Here is a 20368-nt window from a genome sequence, read left to right as displayed (position 1 = left end):
CCGGCCGCTCCAGAGACGGCCGCGTCCCCGGGAAGCGGCGGGGCAGCGCTGAGACACCCCCCCACACACGCACACACGCACCTGCGGCGCGCCCCGGCTCGGCAGGCCCCGCGGAAGGCCCCTGCGCTCGCCCCCTTCCCTCGTTTTGTTTCTCTCCCGGCTGCTTTCGTGAGGCGACCAGGGGAGCGTGAGGGCGGAGGGAGGCCTGGGGGCGCCCCGCTCGGACGGTGGGGCGGCGGGGGGTCGTTCCTCCGCAGCCCCCCCTCTCTCCCCCCAGCTTGAGATGGACGGAGCCATTTTCCCCCGTCCGCTGCTTTCGTGCCCCTCCCTGGCCGCTGGGATGAAATGTGGGGCCCTCGGCGCGTCGTCGCCTCAGACAATGTGGGGGAGCTCAGCGGGTGCTTGCCCGTCAGGGAGTGTCCCTTCAGAGGGTTACTGAAAGGCTTTATTATTACTGAAAGGCTTTATTATTACTTCATTGTGACTGAAAGGCTTTATTATTACTTCATTGTGACTTAAAGGCTTTATTCTCTCTCTCTCTCTCTTTCTCCCCCCCCCCCCGTCAAAAAAAGGTTGAAGTGTGGGAATGGAAGTTATGCTGAGGGTGGAGAGGACTGACAGGGCTGGGTTAGGAAAGAAGACTCGGTGAAAAGGTCTCTGTGTGGACGGCGGCCTAACCTAGGTTTAAGAAATCTGGACCGCTAGGTTAAGAAATCTGGGCCGCTTGTCAGACCCTTGGTTGAGGAATAGTTGCCAGGTTGCGCCTCCAGGCATCAAGGATCTGTAAGGCTTTGAAGTGCGCCTCTGGAGTAGTGCGGTTTGCACAGGCTTTAGTTTGCCACTGCTGCTTGCACCCCCATGTCGGAGACGATGCTGGCAGAACAAACCCAGAAGTGGTTCCCCACCCACGTGCAGGTCACGGTCCTGCAGGCCAGAGGCTTAAAGCCCAAGGGCAAAGGGGGCACAAATGATACCTACACAATCATACAACTGGGAAAGGAGAAGTACTCCACCTCGGTGGCAGAGAAGACCCTGGACCCTGTGTGGAAAGAAGAGGCCTCCTTTGAATTACCTGGCTTGCTGATGGAAGGAAATTCAGAGAAATACATTCTCTGCTTGATAGTCATGCACAGGTCTCTTGTGGGTCTTGATAAATTTTTGGGACAAGTGGCAATAAATCTGAATGATATCTTTGAAGACAAGCTAAGAAGAAAAACAGAGTAAGTGTTTGTTTTTCTTATACTGGAAATCTAAAGTGAAACTTTTTTTAAAAAACCTTACAGGCTTACTCTAATGCGCCACAAGCTTTCTGAATATTCTGAAGTACTGACTTTCCCGGAGAGCAAAATAAGTAATGTTGTTATTCCAAAATGGAAATGAGAGCTCGCCAGGGGATTGTGGAGTATATGATTTGCTAGGCTGTCACAGGATAGCTGGTGTCAAGTAGTGGCTGAGAGAATGAGCTGGGATCTGGGATGTTGCCGGTTCAAATCTCATCTCTGTCACATTCACTAGATGGCCTTAGGGCAAGCCCCCTCATACAAATGGGGACAATAGCCTACCATACAAGGCTGCAAGTAAAGTGCTTTGAACACTGAAAGTGGTATCAAATACTAATATTAGTCATGGCGGTCTCCAAGTCCACAATGAACATGAAGTGGTGTACATTCTAGGATTCTGTGACTTTGCACATGCACAGTTCATTGGTGATGTGTAGTACTGTATAATAGTTACTCCTTCCCAGATTGTAGATGATTGTGGAGTATATGGGGTTCTAGGTTATCACCAGAAGATGCTAGGAGAATGCAAAGCAGTCTTATAGTAATGGCATTTCTGATTACATGGCAGGAAATAATATGAATGACTAAATGTTGAACAAAGGAACTTCTTTTGGAGTTTCAGTTTAGTAAAACATTTCTAAAATGTGTAAAAAAATTTATATGTAGTTTATATGTAATATAATTTATTGCGGTCCTTGACCAGTATTACAAAGTTAATATAGCAGTAGTTTTAGCGAAACTATCTTTTTAAACAGGAGTCTGTATTGGCCTTCTTCTCTGGTATGTAGGCTCATTATACCTTCTGTTATCTGTATCAAATTTACCTGTTAGTCTGTTACCTTATAGCACTTTAATGCTATAAAATGTTTGGAAAGCTGTGTTCCTGTCTGTGATAGCTCAAGAAATCTATTGATCTAATGAAATAATGTATAATATTTCATACATTGTAGGTGTGTAATTACTATTTATCCATCCCATATAATTTACACTTTTTGAGATCTTATTATACTTTTTGAAATCTTGGCACCCATGGGCCCAAAATTGCAAAGAAGCAGACAGAGGTAATACCATTTTCAGTATGAATTTATCTGCTTAATGTTAGAGTGTATGTCAGCCCCTGTAATTCTTCCATATGTCTATCATCATCATCATTATTCATGCCTGAACAGTAATGAAATTGTTTATATTTATTAATTAGAATGCAATTAACTGTGTCCAGAGAAAGACTCTACTTTGCAATACTGTTCTTTCAAGGGTGGATTCTGGTCCTTGAAAATGTGAACTGATTGCTTTGGAGACAAGCACCGATTTTCAGGAACTCTGCCATAAACTGCAATTAATTTATTTTTCAAATTCAGTTCTGGTAAATCTTAGATTTCTCTTAAATAGAAACCATTTCTACCAGGTATTCCATTTTATACAAGTATTGTTTATGCAGATGGCTGTAGTGTTTCTGCGCTTTGCTCAATTATTAAGAAGTTTCTTCACGGAATTTACACAAAATAGTTAATGGAAGAATAATGGAATGAAATGAAATATTCATAAATGGAGGGTAATGTAAAATGATGTGCATAATAAAATGAATGGGAATTGTTGCAAAAACCAAACCAATTCATTAGGGGGAAGTGCTGCTATTATTGTATTGTGAAGTTGCAACATTTCCAGATCCATTTTATAAATATGTTGAAAAGCACTGATGAGTAAACCACTGTGTTTGAAAAGCCTTTTTCATGTATGAAAATAAAGTCCAGGGGCGCCTTAGACTAACAACACTTATTTTGTTTTATTTTGCTACAACAGACCCTTCTGCTTTTTCATGTATTTCCTGTTCCTCTGCTACTTTCTACTGCCCCATTGGACATTGAAGCAATGGGGATTTTTCTGAAGATTACAAGGTCCATCCCATAATTAGCTAGAGGAACAAGAATAATTGTTCTGTTAGAATTTTCATGAAAAAGAAACTAAAGTTTGGCTGAAAGCTCCTCCTATTGGCTGATATGATTATGATATCACTGGTCTGCTTATCTTCTTCCATTGAGATGCCAGCTGATTAGCTGGATTTTTGCTGTTTCTTATGTCACCTGTCATGCTTTAAGGTGAGAAGGCTGCAGTGTTTACATGGGTAGAACATGGGGACTCAGTTCTTCATATGCTGTTGTTGTTGGGCTCTCAGTCTCTTTCCTTTCTTGATAGATCTTATGTCATTACAGAATTTGGACTTGATAAAGCAGAGCTTTAATGATTAAATGGTGAGGTAGAAGGGGGGGGCACAGAGGAACTCTCTTCCTCTGTCCCTCTCTTTCACTTCCCTAGGCATCCTAGGGAAGGAATGGGTAGATGAAAAGGGGGTGAGAATGTAGGATTTGGATGAAAGGGGCATGAAATATGTGTAGCTTGAATGACATTTGGGGTCGTGGTTGCTCTCTTTTTTTGAGAGGGAATCACCCTTGGTTTGGGGTCCTAGGAGATGTGAGTTGAGCAGTAGAGATACTTGTGGATTGTTATGTTTGTGAGTATATTGGAGCTCCTTCTACTTGTTAGCTCAGTCTTGGGGGTTTCGTCTTAACTTTGGGGCATTTCATTTTAGAACCCAGACCAGGTGCCAGACATACTTGAGTTGAGGCTTGAGCTGAGGCTGTGATTTTCCCCACCTAAAATGAAGGTGTCATCTATCCTGAGAATTATCGGTGCTCTTGAATGCTGTTTTTGGGGACAGGCTGTAGTGAGTCAAAGGCAAAAGAATGTGATCTGTATGTGCTCAGGCCAAGGGCCTGTTCTTAAATCAGTGCACATGTTCCAGGACTTAGCCCTGGCATTATAAACCAGGCCATCCTCTTCCATGGCACTAATCAAGGGGTTTAGATGTTTGGGATTTCATTTTGCCTCTCCAAATTTCATTGCGGTCCCATTGTCATACTAAGTACTTCACCAGTACCCACAGGAACCATAATTTCTATTGTGCCAATGTAGTTCTCATGACAGTTTGGTAGCGAGTTTGATGGAAATGAGAACTTAAAGTGTTTGTGAGCATAAAATGTCAGAGAAGCTCATTCAGGATACTTTTTTTTTTTTTTTCATATTTGTAGTCCGCCCTCCCCAGCAAGCCGGCTCAGGGTGGATACCTCCCTTGTGTCAGTCTATTCATGGTAGCCTTGTTCTTCTCTAACAATGAAAATTACTGCAGCTGAAATAAAAGGTGTGGAAACTGCAACGTAATGTATGTAGATCTTTTCACACCATCCAAGGGCAACAATTTATATTGAACAACCATGATTTTCTGTTACAAGCCTGAAGTAAATCCCTATCCCAAGAAATTCCATTTAACTCCTTGCAGCACATGTCACTCTTCATAATTATATGGCAGGAGGAGGTGAGAAGTCAAGGGGAATGTGAGTATCACAGTTTACACCCTGCTGTCAATGGCTGTATTAGTGAATGGCTCCTGGCCTCTAACAAGTTGAATCAGTAAAACGTTCCTAGATTATCACTACCACTTGGCTTCTCAGTTTCCTCTGCCAAAGTAATGGCGGCTGCTGTCATAAGACTTATGTATATATAAGACAGGAACCCTAATGTTGTCATAAGACTTATATATATATATAAGACAGGAACCCTAATGTAGTTAAGCCTGTAGGCACTTTGGGAATTTTGAGAATGGGTAGTAGGAACCATTACAGCATGGCTGCTAATAAGGCAGGATTGTAGCCCTGTTCAGAAGTTGCAGTGAACGCATCCTCCATGTACCTGCGTACATCTGTTTGTAAGAAAGACCCAATGCCTACTTGTAGCTGTCCTCAGCCCTCCGCAGTAGCTGATTGAGTGCCATCCAACCTGGGGGTTCCATCTTCCAGCACTATACCTTTTTCATTTTGAATTGTCTCATCATAGTGTTTTCGAGGTAAGAGATAGTCAAAACTGCTTTACCATATCTGCCTTCTGCACAGTGCTAACCAGGGTTAGATGTAGGGGCACTGCCGCTGTCTACGAAAGATCCTCTGCCAGTGTCATTTTCCACTGCTGCTGCTGTCCAGTAGCCTTCAAGGATTCCTTCGCCTCCGTCACCCTTGGGAGTGTCCTTCCTCTTCTGCTGTTATGGCTATCGATCCCTGAAGCGGGTAGATGCACGTTAGTCTGGTGTCTCAGCTGTGACCACTCTGCTTTGAGTGACTCTGCTACGAATTTATCCACTTGGCAGAGTCTCGACCCCTTACGGCGTTGCTCACAGCTTTGCTGACATATACAGACCCCCTCACCATGTTAAGGTGTGTGACCAAAAGGGGGCCCGAACTGCATAGTCAAAACTATATGGCACAGTCTTCATGTTAGACTGTATTTGTAGGCTCCCTATGCAAACATGAAAATCCAATCTGTGGAAAGCATGCAGAGTTGAGAGCAGGACAGGGCAATCCTGATTTATTTATTTAGGGAATTTGTATGCTACCTGTCCAGAAACCTGTTCAAGGCAGAATCAGAGACCTATGAACATAGAGCTTCAGTTTGTTAACATGATATCTGAACTAGACCTACAGCAGCAGTAAGACGAAAATGTTTTTTAAGTTGCTGCCTAGAAAGTTGCATATCTCACTCTTCCAGTGTGGAAGAGGCTATGTATGGGTTTAGTTCTAGCCTGCATGTTTCTTCGTAGCAAAAGGTTGAACCTTAGTAAATGACTACAGGTGACAGAGTACTAATATATGGTGATGTTATAACTGTGACATAGGAAAACAAGACAGTTGTATGGTAATGTAGACATTGTAAAAAATGTAAGAATGCCATTGTTCAGGGAAACAAGAAGCAGGAATATTTTATCAGCCCCCCCCCCCCTCAGCCTAATAGATTAGTATACAGCATATTGCTTTTATATACCACTGGCATTTGGATGTATATGTAGGGCATATGAACAAACAAGATTCCTGGTATATGTATTCCAGTTGTAGTTATTTATATGGAGATTAAGAGTGCATCAGTATTTTGAGCCCACGGACCCATAATACAAAAAGTTGGATGCCTGGCAGACATAATTTCAATTTCTTTCAAAACAGCTAATAATTTTTTTAATTAAATGGAGAATTTTTTTGCTTTCAAATGCGTTTAGCAGATCTGGAGCATTATATCCAAAGTGACTCTGTAACATTGATGTGACCATAACAGTGCTTATTTGGGGGCGGGGGATAAATGAGATCCAAATATTTGATGAAGTGTCTTTATTGGTAATATTTCCAGTTTTTAATATATTTAATAGCTTCCTCCTTCCAACACAGCTGTACATATGGTGCTCTAAGAGACAGACTTCAGAGTCACTAGAGTATTACAAAAAAGATATTTAATATTCTGCACAATGCCAAGCCTTGTCAGAAATTCCCTAGTGCGTTTTTTTCCCTTGTAAGAAAAATTAAGGCTACTAGCTGATCTAGAATTCCTAGGAAGATTTCTGACCAAGTAACACGCAGGGTTTTCTGTTTATCAGAGAGAAGTATGGTTGCAAGCCTGGTGTGGCTTTAGCAGTATATTAGACTATAGGCTAATAGCCTCTTGTATGTGGCACCTTTAAGTTGCTTTTGATTGCACCTTTGAACAGCATATGCCTTTAAAATAATCTGAGTGGTAAAAGTTTCTTCAGGCTGTGATATTATGAAGGGGCCCCTCTTGTATTGCATATTTTACTGTCTTCATTCTGGCACAAGATTTAAGCAGCTAAAACAATGGTTAATATAACTTGGCATATAAATATTTTTATTAACCATTATTCAGAATTTTTTCCTTTCATGAGTGTGAAAAATCATTAGTTCGTGTTTTTTTTTTAAACACTAGTTCAGATTCAGTGCAGGTGGCCGTCATCAAGATTTTATTTACAGACCTTGGGTTGTTGCACCAGAAGTACCATAGCGACTCATGTTCCATTTTACTTGGTTAGATGTTGCTGAGCATGGCGTATAAAGGTGGCACAGGGCCTGTTCACTAGTTACTTCAGAAAAATCTGGAACTGCTGCAAGGTGTGTTGGACACATACTTATTTTCTTCCCTCTCAATGCAGAGAGAATTAAGAGGTAAACCAGACTGTATCGTGATTGGTTGAATGTAGTATCTTCCTCACTAACCAATCTCTGTTTAGAAATAATGAGGGGGATGAAGCTTCAAGAGCACATTCATGTAGGTATAGTACAGGTTGGTTCACCAGTTGTAGTTTTTTTCACTGTGATTGAGAGGAGGGTGCTCAGGAGCCTGAAACTCAGACAAAATTGACATTTCGTATTGGAAAGTACAGTTTGCTGTTTGGGTCAATAGCATAGGTTTCCATATCATGTGGTATTTAGTTTGGATCAGTGTTACAAAAGAGAGAGCACAAAGTGTAGAACCACAGCACCTTTAAAAACTCACTTTCTATATATTTTCTTTCCCCTGTATTTTGGAAATGCTCTGATTTCTATGCAATATCTAAATTGATCGCTGACAGTATCGTAGTGCTGTAGGAAAGAAGACATAATAGAAACAGTAGTCTTAGGGGCAGCCCATTCCTGAGCTCTGGGGCCAAAAGAGCTAAGGAGGCATGCAAGTGGTCATGCTGGAGTCCAGGCCACTTGCACCAGCGCCCGGGCCACTTGCGCCGCCAAGAGAGGCAGGGATGCTGTCATTGGGGTGCTCACGCTGGCCTCTCTGTTCTGGCATGGCAGTACGGCCTTGGGACGCCGGCTCAGCCTCCTGCCAGCTTCCTGGCTGGCGCAAATCCCCGCACCGTCGTCCCAGGGGGTGTTCCCAGGGCATTCTGGGGGGCAGAGCTGTCAGTAGGCAGCTTCCTGACCCCTTTCGGGCTGGGAACGCCCCCTCCAACAACAGCGTTGCTGTGCCAGGTTTTTCCCTCACTGTTTTCAATGAGGAAAATGCTCCATTTTCAGCAAAAAAAAGTTTTAAAGGCTTTTTTAAGTCTTTTGGTGGTTGGGCAATGGCTTTGGAGGTGCCGTGGTGGCGCCTCAGCCACACTGACCCTAGCCGTGTGTTTCTTGCATTGCTCAACTCAGTATCTTTTAAAATTATCTTTGAATTTTGTTTAAAATAGTAATGTTATGAGTAATGCAAGATACAGCATTCCAATTATCACTTGTCTACTAACTTCTATTTAAGAGAATAATTAGTAAATGATTTGTTGAATTTATTTCATATTCAGTTTCACTTTAAAAAATTAACTTCACCTTTTTGGGGGGTCTTGTTGGAAATCTTTTTTTCAGAAGCCCTATCCCAAATTTTAATATTCAGATTTTATTATATTTACCCAATTTTGAAAAATATGTTGGTGGATGTTGCAAAAATATAGGCATAATATAGACACAGCTCCAGAACCCCGATATTCTTTTTATGAAGTCTGAAAATATATTGGCAAGAGAAATGTGGAGGGGTTGGGTACTTGGGTAGAATCTGCAACTTCTATTATTAATACTGACTGTCAGTGTTGCCCAATTTATGCCCAGATTTTTAGTGCAACCCTAAAGAGATTTATTCCAGTCTAAGCTCATTCATTTCAATGGCTTAGACTAGAGTAACCCTGCATAGGATTGCACTGTCTCCCTCAATCTCAGACTCCTCAATCTCAGACTCTCAGCTCCAAACTATTTGACAACCTAAAAATGTATCTGGGCATACAGAAATGTAGCTCTGTATTGCTTACTTGCGCAATCATGATTGCAGCATTTGGGTGTCATTGTCACAAAGGTGGATTTCCTTGATTTAGTGTGTACACAACCTTGGCTTCTTTCTTATTCGAACAAATTGTGTCACCATGGAGTTGTTTCTCCTGGAATTTATGTATGTGGGACATTTTGCACATCTCTTGATTGTTGTGTCTGAGTGGTATTTAGAGATGTAAACTATATATATCATATTGTGACACATCAGTAGTAGTGTGTTATCAGTGTGATTATATCTAATACCTCTTTGTAGTTTTCTTTTGTTACCTATGATCACCACCTCTGCCCTTTCTGCTTTCTTGATTGAAGCCAGCTGTTGTAAATGCTTGAATGTGTGTGTGTTTTTGTAGAAGTATTGTAAACAACCCCCCCCACACACACACAAAATCAAATGATTATTTCTATCGTTCTAGTACACTGTAATATAAAAACTGGAAATAAGTTTGGCATGTAATAGTTCAAGGCCAAAACATATATCTTCTGGCCAAATTCTTTTCCCAATATTATTCCCCTATTTATGAAGCACACCCCATCTAATAAAAAAAGCATTTGTTGTCCCAGTACACCTTGTTCACATTCAGTTACTCAAAAGCTTCATTACTTGGGTTTGTTCTTCCCTATATTAGAAAAATGTCTATATTGTGCCACTTTGGAAAAGTCCCTATGCACTGATTGGACTTCTAATTCTTGTTTTAAGTTGGTGCCATTACAATTAGGTATATTACACTGCCTGCGGTTGGTTTTCTACTTAAAAAGGCCACCCCTCATAGCTCTGCTTCTACAGATATTCTAGAAAATCAACACTGGTTTTAAGGGAATTATTTTGCAAACCTGAACCTAGTGGTATTGTTTCACTTTGCCAATGAGGGTGGTAGGAAATCATTCCCAATTGTTGTTAGCTTTCTTTGCGCTGACTCCAAAGGTTGTATGCAAAGCGTAGCCTTTATACTAATCGGAGTTTTTTGTTCAAATCAGTGGTTATCAGTGTTTGCTCTGTGGATATAGGCCAGTGATGGCGAACCTTTTAGAGACCGAGTGCCCAAACTGCAAACCAAATCCCACTTATTTATTGCCAAGTGCCAATACGGCAATTTAACCTGAATACTGAGGTTTTAGTTTAGAAAAAACAACTCATACATTCACATGTTTTGCATTAAAAGAAAAACACAATAACAGAGCTTTCAATGATGCAAGCTTTTACCTTTCAATAAAAAGTTGTTTGTATTTGGCATGCATCTCTCCAGGACTTGTCCTCTGCTCAGCCACAAGACATTATTGCTAGGGTTGCCAGGTCTCCAGCCACCACATGGAGGTTGGCAGCCCTTGTAGAGGAAGGGGGAGGGATGGAGAAAGGAAGGAACTGGGAAAGGAAAGAGAATGAAGGAACTGGGGAAGGAAGAAAGGGGAGAGGGATGGAGAGAGAGAGAGAGAGAGAGAGAAAGAAAGAAAGAAAGAAAGAAAGAAAGAGAAAGGAAGGAAGAAAGGAAGGAAGAAAGGAAGAAAGAAAGAAAGAAAGAAAGAAAAGAGGGGAAGGAAGGAAGAAAGGGGAAGGAAGGAAGGAAGAGGGGAAGGAAGGAAGAAGGAAAGAAAGAAAGGAAGGAAGGAAGGAAGAAAAAAGAGGGGAAGGAAGAAAGAAAGAGGGGAGGGAAGGAAGGAACTGGGAAAGGAAAGAGAATGAAGGAACTGGGGAAGGAAGGAAGGGGGAGGGACGAAGAAAAAGAGAAAGAAAGAAAGAAAGAGGGGAAGGAAGGAACTGGGAAAGGAAAGAGAAGGAAGGAACTGGGGAAGAAAGGATGAAAGGGAGGAAGGATGGAAGGAAGAAAGAAAGTGTCCTGGGTCGGGCCTCAAGCCCAACCCAGGACTTGCTCCAGGGCGCACACCCGAAGTTCTCCCCCCCTTACCAGCAGCTCTGGGGAGGCGGCAAGGCGACGGTGCGGGACGGCGGAGATGTTGGGGCCCATCCTGCGGGCGACCTTAGGGGGCAGGGAGGGAGAAGGCAGAGGCCTTGCAGCCACGCCCGAGCCAGAGGACTTGAGGGTGGCTCTGGCTACCCCACAAGCTTACTGCAGGAGTCAGGGATGAGCGCGAGCGGGGGAGAGGGGGAGGATAGCGGGAGATGGCAGGCCCTTCTCTGGCAGACGCGCGACTGTTGAGGGGCCGCCTGGCCCTCTGCGAGCGTCCTGAGAAGGAGGAGGCGGCGGGCGAAAACGGCCGGGGGAGAGGCGCCTGAGGAGGAGGACGATGGTGGCGGCAGCCTGGAGCTGGACTTTTGGGAGCCGCCTGAGGGGGACGAGGAGGAGGAAGGCGGCGAGGAGGAGCTGCTGCCGGAGCCTGGAGGCCTCCCCGCCGCCTGTCAGCTGTTGGGGGCGAGAGGGGGGAACAGGAAGAAGCCAGCCGCGTGAGTGCGAGGCAGGAAGCTGACACGCCCACACACGCACGGTGGGGGGGGAGCTCAGCTGAGAGAGGGAGGGGCACAGACGACCCGGGAGGCCTTTTGGAGCCCACCCGCGCGTGCCGGCAGAGAGGGCTATGCATGCCGGAAGTGGCACGCGTGCCATAGGTTCGCCAACACGGATATAGGCCTTGCTAGTAGTGAAACTTGTTAGTTGCTAATACTTAATAATAAGCATTAAGGCCAGTTGGTAGAAAATTATTACACAAATTGTAGCAATGTATATTGGCCACAGAGAGAAACCAAGATGTTTATTTAAAACCTGATATTTCATTATAGATTATTATATACGTTCTATATAATAAGCATCAGATATCAGTTCAGAAATATTTAATTGAAAACATACACAAATATGGAAATATATTTACTTGTTACTGATACAGGGCTTTTAGGCAAACCTGAATAGAAATGACTACAAAGGTAATTTCTCAATGTCATCAGTTGCCATTCCTTCTAAATTATATTCATTATACTAAGAAAACAGTTACCTTTAAAAAGTAATTTTTCAAGTTTTTTAAGCAGAGCATTTCTGTTCTCAAGTGCTGGATCTGCTAACCCTCCAGGACTACATCTTGTGTATACTTGGGAGTCCTATCAACATAAATAGGACTTAAACGTACATAGAAATAAGCTGCACATGCAGTACTTAGCATTCAGTGATAAAATGTGGAGTGATTGTCTAGGATTAATGTATGGAAATAGTGGGGTTGTTTATCTCAGCTTGGGTGCTATTGGGAAGTAGTTCCTTCCCTGCTTTGCCACAGCATCATGGTGCTACCATGTACCTCTGGTGTCCCCCCATTTTTCCTAGGATCTTTCCCAAGCCTGCTTTGCTATGATGTTTTGGGAGAGGTGGTAGAAAAGCTGGGGGGCACCTATGTGAACAGGAAAGTCCAGATCTTCCTAGCCCCACCTGCATCAACATAATTTTCCTTACCCTAGTTCCCTGCAGCAGCACCCCCCCCCCAATGGCTTTTTAAAATGATTGGCAATTGACATAATGTTGTTACATTTTATCAGTTTCTCTGAATTTCCAGCTGTAGTTTAAAAAAACACATACTCTAACCACTTCTGTTGTGAGGATATAAGGGGAAAGGCATATCTCTGCAAGGAAAATGGCTGGAGACTCTATGTGGATTACAAAAAAGCTCCCCACCCAGGTGGTGTGGGAGATGGCCACTGTGGGGGACTTGAGCAGGGAAATTTCCCATGTGGAAGCTCGGTTGCTGCTTTGCTGTTGCAGCAACCATAGCAGCAATGGAGAAACTATACAAGCTGAACCCTATGTGTTGTTTTGAGAAAAGGGGCTTGCTTTTCTTTAGTTTTAAATAAGTACCAAAGACCTTTGATTTGCATGTTTCCACACATTCAAGAGGTCTTATTTCTAGATGAAGCTTTTTTGTTTTAAAAGAAGTAAGCATTTTAACATAATTTCTACCTCTTACCTTATATTAAAAGATTAATAAACTCTGCCTAGTACATTTATGGCTTTTCTGATACCAAGGATTTAAAACCTAATAGAGAAGAAGGCTGGTGTTCTGTTCAAATTACTGCATATTTTTGGTTCTATTCATATATGCATGGCAGCGAACTTACTTCAGTAATTAGGAATTTATCACATTGTTTGATCAATTGCGCAACTGTTAAAGGAGTTTTTCAGTTATTTAATGGTCTAATCTTTTGAGTTTCCTATATGCATCATAATTTTGTGAAGTCCATGAGTATTTCAAGACCCTTTATAAGAGGGTGGATGGGCAGGACCAGGAGTAATTTCAGTACTTTGTTAACTGGACTTTCTCTACGCTGGAGGGGTTCTGTTCTTACTGTCTTGTTTGACATATCAATTTAATCAATATATAACCAATTAACTGGTTTCTTCCTACTGTTCTCTGTACCTTCAGGCAGAACAGAAACATGGCTTGAGGAACAGGTGATGGTGATATCACCGCAGCCCAGAGCAGCAAGGAATGCTCACGATATCAGCTCAGGTTCTTTATAGATAGCACTGCCACCTTTTTCAGCATCCCATAATTTTAGTGGTCCCAAAACCAGTGGGGAAGCAATCCCATGTGCTGAAAATAGTGTGTTGAATTCAACAGAATTTGCACATATAGATAATGTTTGAAAGGTTCATGCACATATATGTCCCCCCCCCCCCTCAGTTGAGGGGAGGAAATGACAGGGTGCAGAAAGGAGGTCAAATGAACATAAAGCCCTGGGGTCCCTCAGACATACAGAAAGCCCAAATATTTCCTTTAACAACTGAGCCCCCAACAACACTGAAAAATGTAGCTATTCACTTTTTTGGGGAGGGGGGAAAGGTTGCTAGGTAAGTTATTGAAGTCCAGAACTTTCAAGGTAGCATTTTCAGAAATGCCTCTCCCATGCACAGAGCAGCTGAACAGGCAGAGCTGAGTGATCTCAGTATGTGGTTGAGACAGTGATGTCAGGAGGAAAGATTTAGCAATGGGGACAATGTTGGGACAAAGCTGAACCTGTCCAAAAGAAACAGGTTCCACCTGAGTCAGACTGTTGAGACTTAATATTAAAAAGGTTTCTGAGCAGCTTTTAAAATGTGGTGGAAAGCTCCCATGTTCTGGGTCTTGGCATCACTCGGTGAAATTGATGGGACTGTAGATTCAGGAAAGACAAAAGTTCTTCCCATACAATATATCATTAATCCGTGGAATTCCCATACACAAAGCTAGCTTAGATGGAGGATAGGTCTGTCGGTGTCTCTTTACCCATAATGGCTAAATGGAACCTCCGTATTCTGAGACATTGCACAAATCCTGAGACATTGCACAAATTATCCCTTATCTGGACATCTGATATCTGGACTGATCCGAAAACTGGAAGTTTTGAGCCGGCATGCAGGCATTGTAACCTATGGCTATACAAATAAACTCTTGACTTGACTACTCACAGGCCCTCAGCAGCACCACTGATGATTCATTGTATGCAAAATTATTTAAAGTATTGTTTAAAATTACATTTAGGCTATGCGTATAAAACATAAATGAATTTTGTATTGAGACTTGGGTCCCATCCCCAAGATATCTCATTATGTATATGCAAAAATTCCAAAATAGTACAAAATACGGAAAGATCTGAAATACGGACCACTTCTGGTCCCAAGCAGTCCAGATAAGGGATAGTCAACCTGTTATTCTGAACACCAGTGTGTGTGTGTGTGTGTGTGTGTGTGTGTGGGATGGGGGAGCAGCAGAAGAAGGGAGTTGCGTTCATGTCCTGCTTGGGGACTTCCCTGAGGCATCAGAAAAATGATGTTGCATTAGCTGGACCTTTGGTTTAGTTTAGCAAAGCTCTTCCTATGTTAAATGTCATGTGTTCCATGAACTCACTAGCTGCTAAGCCACACTTAGTCTCAGCCCCATTTGTAATGTAGAAATAATAATGCTAGTTGATCTTAGACAGTGGTGGCTGTGATTACTAAAATGTATAGCACTTAGTGGTTTGGGTGCTTTATAAATAAATATGCATTTGAAGTGCTTGGAACATTCAGAAAATGCTCGAATAAGTGTGCTACATTTTTACCAATGTTCTCTCGGATAATGGAAATCAACTTTTAATTTTGAACATTTCCTGTCAAGATCCTATATTGTAAAAATGTATATTTGAAACTTTATCCAAAACCATTGAGATGTAGAGATGGCTTTAATTTCATGAATTATATGTTCTTGTTATTGTTAAAGGGGATTTTTAAGATGTAGTTTAAAAAATAATAATAATATTTGGTTCAGTGCAATATAGTTTACTGTGTGTCATCTTCTCTTTTAAGGTGGTTTAGCCTAGAATCTAAGCAAGGAAAAAGAACTAAAGACAGAGGAGACATAAAGGTCAATATACAGTTTATGAGGAACCACATGACAGCAAGTATGTTTGACCTGTCAATGAAGGACAAAACTAAATCTCCTTTTGCTAAACTAAAGGACAAAATGAAGGGACGCAAGACTGATGGGACACTTTTGGATACGTCTTCTGCAATCATTCCAAGCACTCACACTCCAGAAACAAATGCTGTAACTTCCCTTAGCGATATACAGTTAAAATCAAAACCAAAAAAGCCTTTCCTTTTGGGACCTCAGCGACTGTCATCAGCCCATTCAATGTCTGATTTAACTGGACCTCAAGTGTCTTCAGAAAAAATTAAATCTGGCGCAGTTGGCAATCCGTACCTTTTCAGACGTCAGCTAGAGTCTGTTGGTTCCGTGGATGAAAGTGGTAAGTTAAAAAATTTGGTTTTTAAGCAGTAGCAATTGTTGGACACCAGTATCTGCTATTAATTTATGTACTTCTGTGCCAACTCTCAGGACTCCTGAGCAGAAAACTAGTTAAATGTTTAAAAACCAATAATAATAATAAAATTGCTAAATATACAAAGCTTTGAATACAAAGCAATGTTTTAACTCTGTGCTGAAAAGGTTTATTTTAGTTTTTGCAGGCTCCTCACTGCTTCCTGCGCAGCGTATGCTGAGTTCTACAGTGATATCCTGTGCATGCAAAAGTGGCAGATAGTAGTGCAGATCAGCTTTGGTCATGCTTCAAGTAGCTAACCATTACATATAGAGAGCTGTGGCAGCTGAAAGGCTTTTAAGGTCCCACTCATACCACGTCACGGCTCTGTTCAGTTTTTCTCCATGACAGAGATGTGCGCCTTGGAACTGTGCTTTATAAATTAACGGTGGCTGACCCCAGGGAAGTCCCACTGACTTGCTCAGTTTTGCTGATGGTGATGTAGATTAGTTGGCAATTCCAGTGTACAGTGGATTATGATGGTATTCTGATCACTGTACCCTTCCAACCTGGACACTCACTTGATTGTTCACTATTATTCATTGTCCTGTAGTTTCAGAGCAAAGTAAATTTGAAGTAGATGCCAGATTGCTAATGTCTAGACATTTTTTACCATTTATTATATCCAAAATCAGTTATATATTTCTGTAAGTGCTATTTTTAATTTTTCACTGTTTCTGTTTTTTTCAATTGGAACCCCCCCTCCCAACAAGTCCTCTGAGGGAAAATGCTGTTGTTCTTTCCCCACTCCATTGCATTTCCCCATACTTGTACTTCTATCTAAAGTTACTTTGACAGAGATTCAGAAGCTCTATACAGGTAGAGTATCCCTTATCCAGACATCCCATATCTGGACTGATCCGAAAACCGGACCCTTCAAGCCGGCATCCAGGCAGATCAGTGCTGCCTGCTTTCAGTGTTTTCTCTCACCTCAAAAAATAAAATATAGTATACACCGCATCATAGATGGAGACTGAAACCTTGCTGTTGTTAGCTTGTTGTTGCTCTTTTTTAACTGCTGATACAGGTATTCTGGTGAGATAGTTACACCTTTGCTTTCTGATGGTTCAATGTACACAAACGTATTTAAAATGTTCAAAATTACATTCAGGATATGTGTATAAAGTGTATATAAAACATAAATGAATTTGGGTCTCATCCCCAAGATATCTCATTATATATATGCAAAAATTCTAAAATATTCCAATATACGTAAAGATCCAAAATACCGACCACTTCTGGTCCCAAGCAGTCCAGATTAGGGATACTCAACCTGTAATATTGATGCATAGGGTCGCCATGAGTCGGAAGCGACTTGACAGCACTTAACACACACACAGTATTATTTTACAAAGCTTACAAGAAATTTTTAGGCGCACACATGGACTTTCTAATATGAAGCATGGACCATGATTCAGCCAAAGGTGGCCTTATAAATCCCATTGATTCAAGAAATGAGATCTGAGCACATACTTCATTCTTGCGTTTAAATTAATGGGATTAGAATATGCCTAATTTTCACCAGGTCATGCCTATATTAAGAACTCTTTAAATAAACTGGTTATCTGTCGGCTGGGATCTGTTCAAATCACTGATTTCTAGTTTAGCTGGTTATTTATTAGGGTATTATCGACCTTAATCCCACCCCAAGATCAAATATCATGTCACATTTTAACTGAACAAATGTTATTTGTACTCCATATATTCCAAATACTGGATTTTCTTTTTAACATGTATGTGACAATAGCATTTGCTAATTTTTTTTTTAAACCCACTGGTTATCTGTTCAAACAATGATTGATCACAGTAGCTTCTAAAAGCAAATCATGAATGTTTTTTTTATAACCAGCCTTGATGTCATGTCACTAGTTGTATGCTAATAACAAAATACTAATAACAAAAATACTAATAATAACATTTGCAGGAAATCTAAAATCTCCACACAGACGGACATTAAGTGAAGACACAACTAAAGTGAATCGGCTTGACAGCGCAGCAGATGACAGCGAGTCTTCTTTTGGGGTGCAGAATGACCCTTTTACAAATGTGAGCGCCTCCTTGCCTCAGAAGTTTGCAACGCTGCCGAGACAGAAGAACCCCTTTGAAGAGAACCCTGTCTCGTGGGACCAAAACGCAGGCCTGTTTTCAAAAACTCACGGAATAAAAAAGGACATTAAGAAAGAGAAAAAGGAGAAGGTGAGTCTTTTTGAAAGAGTCACCGGGAAAAAAGACAGTAAGCGGTCTGAAAGACTTAGCAATGGAGGATCAGATGCCTCCACTGACTTGAAATCGCCCAGTGCATTTGGTGAAAATCATCAAGGCAGCTTTGATTTTGATCCGACTAATCCCTTTACGAGCAGCTTCAAGCCGACAAATGTGCTGTCATCTTCTAGGTAAGGTTTTCTATTTAGATATTATGTCGTATAGTCACTATTTTTATAATGTGACACTGTTAAGTGTTCAGGCGTAAATATGCTGTGCTTGAATTAGGGCTATAGACTTTTGAAATAGTTCTTCGTATTTTTAAAGTATTCTTTTGCCCCAGATGGTTTCTGGTATGCTGTAAGGGAGCTAGCTCAGCTGTTGTGTAGGAAGCTCTATCCTCTACTTCCCCCACTAACAAACAGCCTTGCACTTGTAACATGAAAAGCCGATTCTGACCTTAACTGATTGGTGGGAAGAACTCTGTAAGCAACAAAGGAATGTTTCTTCACTAAGCAAATCCTACTTTGTGTGTCCAATTATCAGAACTTTAGACAGTGGTGTAAGCTTCCACCTCTCTTTTCTCCTCTCCCCTCCTTTAATTTGAACCAGGTTTTGCTAGAACTTAGGCCGTTACTTGTTTTTAGTACTAAGGCGTGGCTCAGGATCTTCTTGAAAAATAACTGTAAGCTGCCTTTCATGACTTTCCAGCGGTATTCAAAATTAGATTCGCCCTAAGGAGCCTGTAACTAGAACTAACTTTATATGTTTCTCTCACCTCGTTGCAAAAAAAAAAGAGTAAAATACAGGCAATGTGTTGATTGAGTCCTTATCTAAATTTATTGGATCTTACTGGCATGAAAAAGGAGAGCATAGCTCTCTGGAAAACGTTTTTCATTTGGTAAGTGATAAGAATTTGATCAGTGTTGAACTGTCCGTGTTCTGTGGGTTTTTAAAATGAAAAGTGGAACTTGTGCTATGGAGTAATGCAGCACGAGTCAGAGGCTCTGCCATAATCTAATCACCTGGGAAGCAGTTTCTAGTTACCATTGGGGACCAGGCAGGTACCCAGTTAATGACAAGTCTATATTAGACCCTAATTTTTCTTTAGAGGTGATGAAATATGTGTTGTGAGCCCTAATCCACCCCTTTGGAAGTTTAATTTTACACGCTGTTCGATTTTGATCATTGGTCTAACTGGACTCATTCATTGCAGTGGTTCTTAAGGAGTTAATATGTAGTAGCTGTGTTACTGGACAGTCCCATACAATAGACATACCAAAGGACAAATGTTAATTTAAATATAAAAATCCTGCATAAAGTAACCAGATCTACATGCAACGTCCTATAAAAAAATGTTTGTTGTTTTAATCTACACTACAGTAGGCTAATACACTGATGTGAAAATTTCTCAATTTACAGCATTTGACAGGTGCTAAAAGAAAAGCATCTTTAATTTTAATGTGTTGTTAGGCCCTCTTTAGAGGGATTGTGCAAGTTATTAACAAGGTCCTCTAAGACAGGAGACGGGTAATTAACAAGACCTATAGAAAAAGAGTTTGGGTAATTAACAAGCTCTTAGGCACTGGACACAGGGTAACAAATAGTCCAGTAGTTAAAGGCGACAGGTTGTTACTAGTATGATCAAATGCCAGATTTGAGAATATGAATAGATAGGTGTCTCAGTGAGGTGTCTAATTAGTATTTTTGTTATATATAAACTCCTTAGATTACATTTCTGTAATAGAACAGTCAGGATAATAGCAATGCATATGTTCCTCAGTTCCCTTCTATGATTGAAATTTCATTTAAAAATTGTAGTAGCCTTTACAAAGATTACTAGGGAGAAAAGAGAAAAAAATGAAAATAACATATCAAGAAAATAGCATTTTAATTAGATAAGTTATGTTTGGTTGAGATGTATTTATGCATAGTAACGTGATCCCTGATGACATTTAAGCTGTTGGGTGCACCCTTTGTCTTAAGCATGATGAACATGAATGTCTCTAACCTCAGTGCAGCACCAGGCCTCATATTCTACATAGACTTTACTTTCTGACTTGAGAAGAGGATGCCATCCTGACACTTGGTTTACTCCCTTTCCTGTAATCCCTAGAAGCCTGGATTGACATTTCCATTTCTGAAGTTTGGCTTTAGGTTTAGACATCTGTGAGGATGGGGAGGTCCCCCTAAAGACTGCCATGTATAGAAAAAGTGATTCAGCTGCAGTTCTCATGAAGCTATAGTTCTTGCCATAAGGGCTTCCAGCAGAGGCCTATCTGATAAGCATTACTCATATGGACCAGTATTACTTTTAAACAAATATCCAAACTTGTAAGATAGGCTCTCTTGACTATTTGTGGAGTCAAGAGAGAGTGACAGGCTTCATGGCAGACACCAGCCCGGATGCCATGAAGTTTTTTTCAAGGCCTATGCCT

At 41.3% G+C, this 20368-nt stretch overlaps 1 protein-coding gene across 2 annotated transcripts in view; it reads left to right on the top strand.

Annotated features, from left to right (window-relative positions):
• The first annotated feature begins 858 nt into the window (after nucleotides 1-858).
• RAB11FIP2 (RAB11 family interacting protein 2) overlaps nucleotides 859-20368 on the top strand; it is a 50802-nt gene continuing 31292 nt past the window's right edge. Inside the window, exons 1-3 of one of the 2 annotated variants that reach the window (XM_056849793.1) lie at nucleotides 859-1220; nucleotides 15214-15656; nucleotides 17653-18121. In XM_056849793.1, the coding sequence (XP_056705771.1) occupies nucleotides 859-1220; nucleotides 15214-15656; nucleotides 17653-18121 (1274 nt within the window). The remainder of the gene's footprint in view (nucleotides 1221-15213; nucleotides 15657-17652; nucleotides 18122-20368) is intronic. The other variant, XM_056849794.1, reaches the window with a different exon arrangement.

This window comes from Euleptes europaea, chromosome 5, assembly GCF_029931775.1.
Source record: "Euleptes europaea isolate rEulEur1 chromosome 5, rEulEur1.hap1, whole genome shotgun sequence".
Classification (NCBI taxonomy): domain Eukaryota; kingdom Metazoa; phylum Chordata; class Lepidosauria; order Squamata; family Sphaerodactylidae; genus Euleptes; species Euleptes europaea.
The sequence above is the reverse complement of the archived record's forward strand: the minus strand, read 5'-3'. Positions and strand labels throughout refer to the sequence as shown.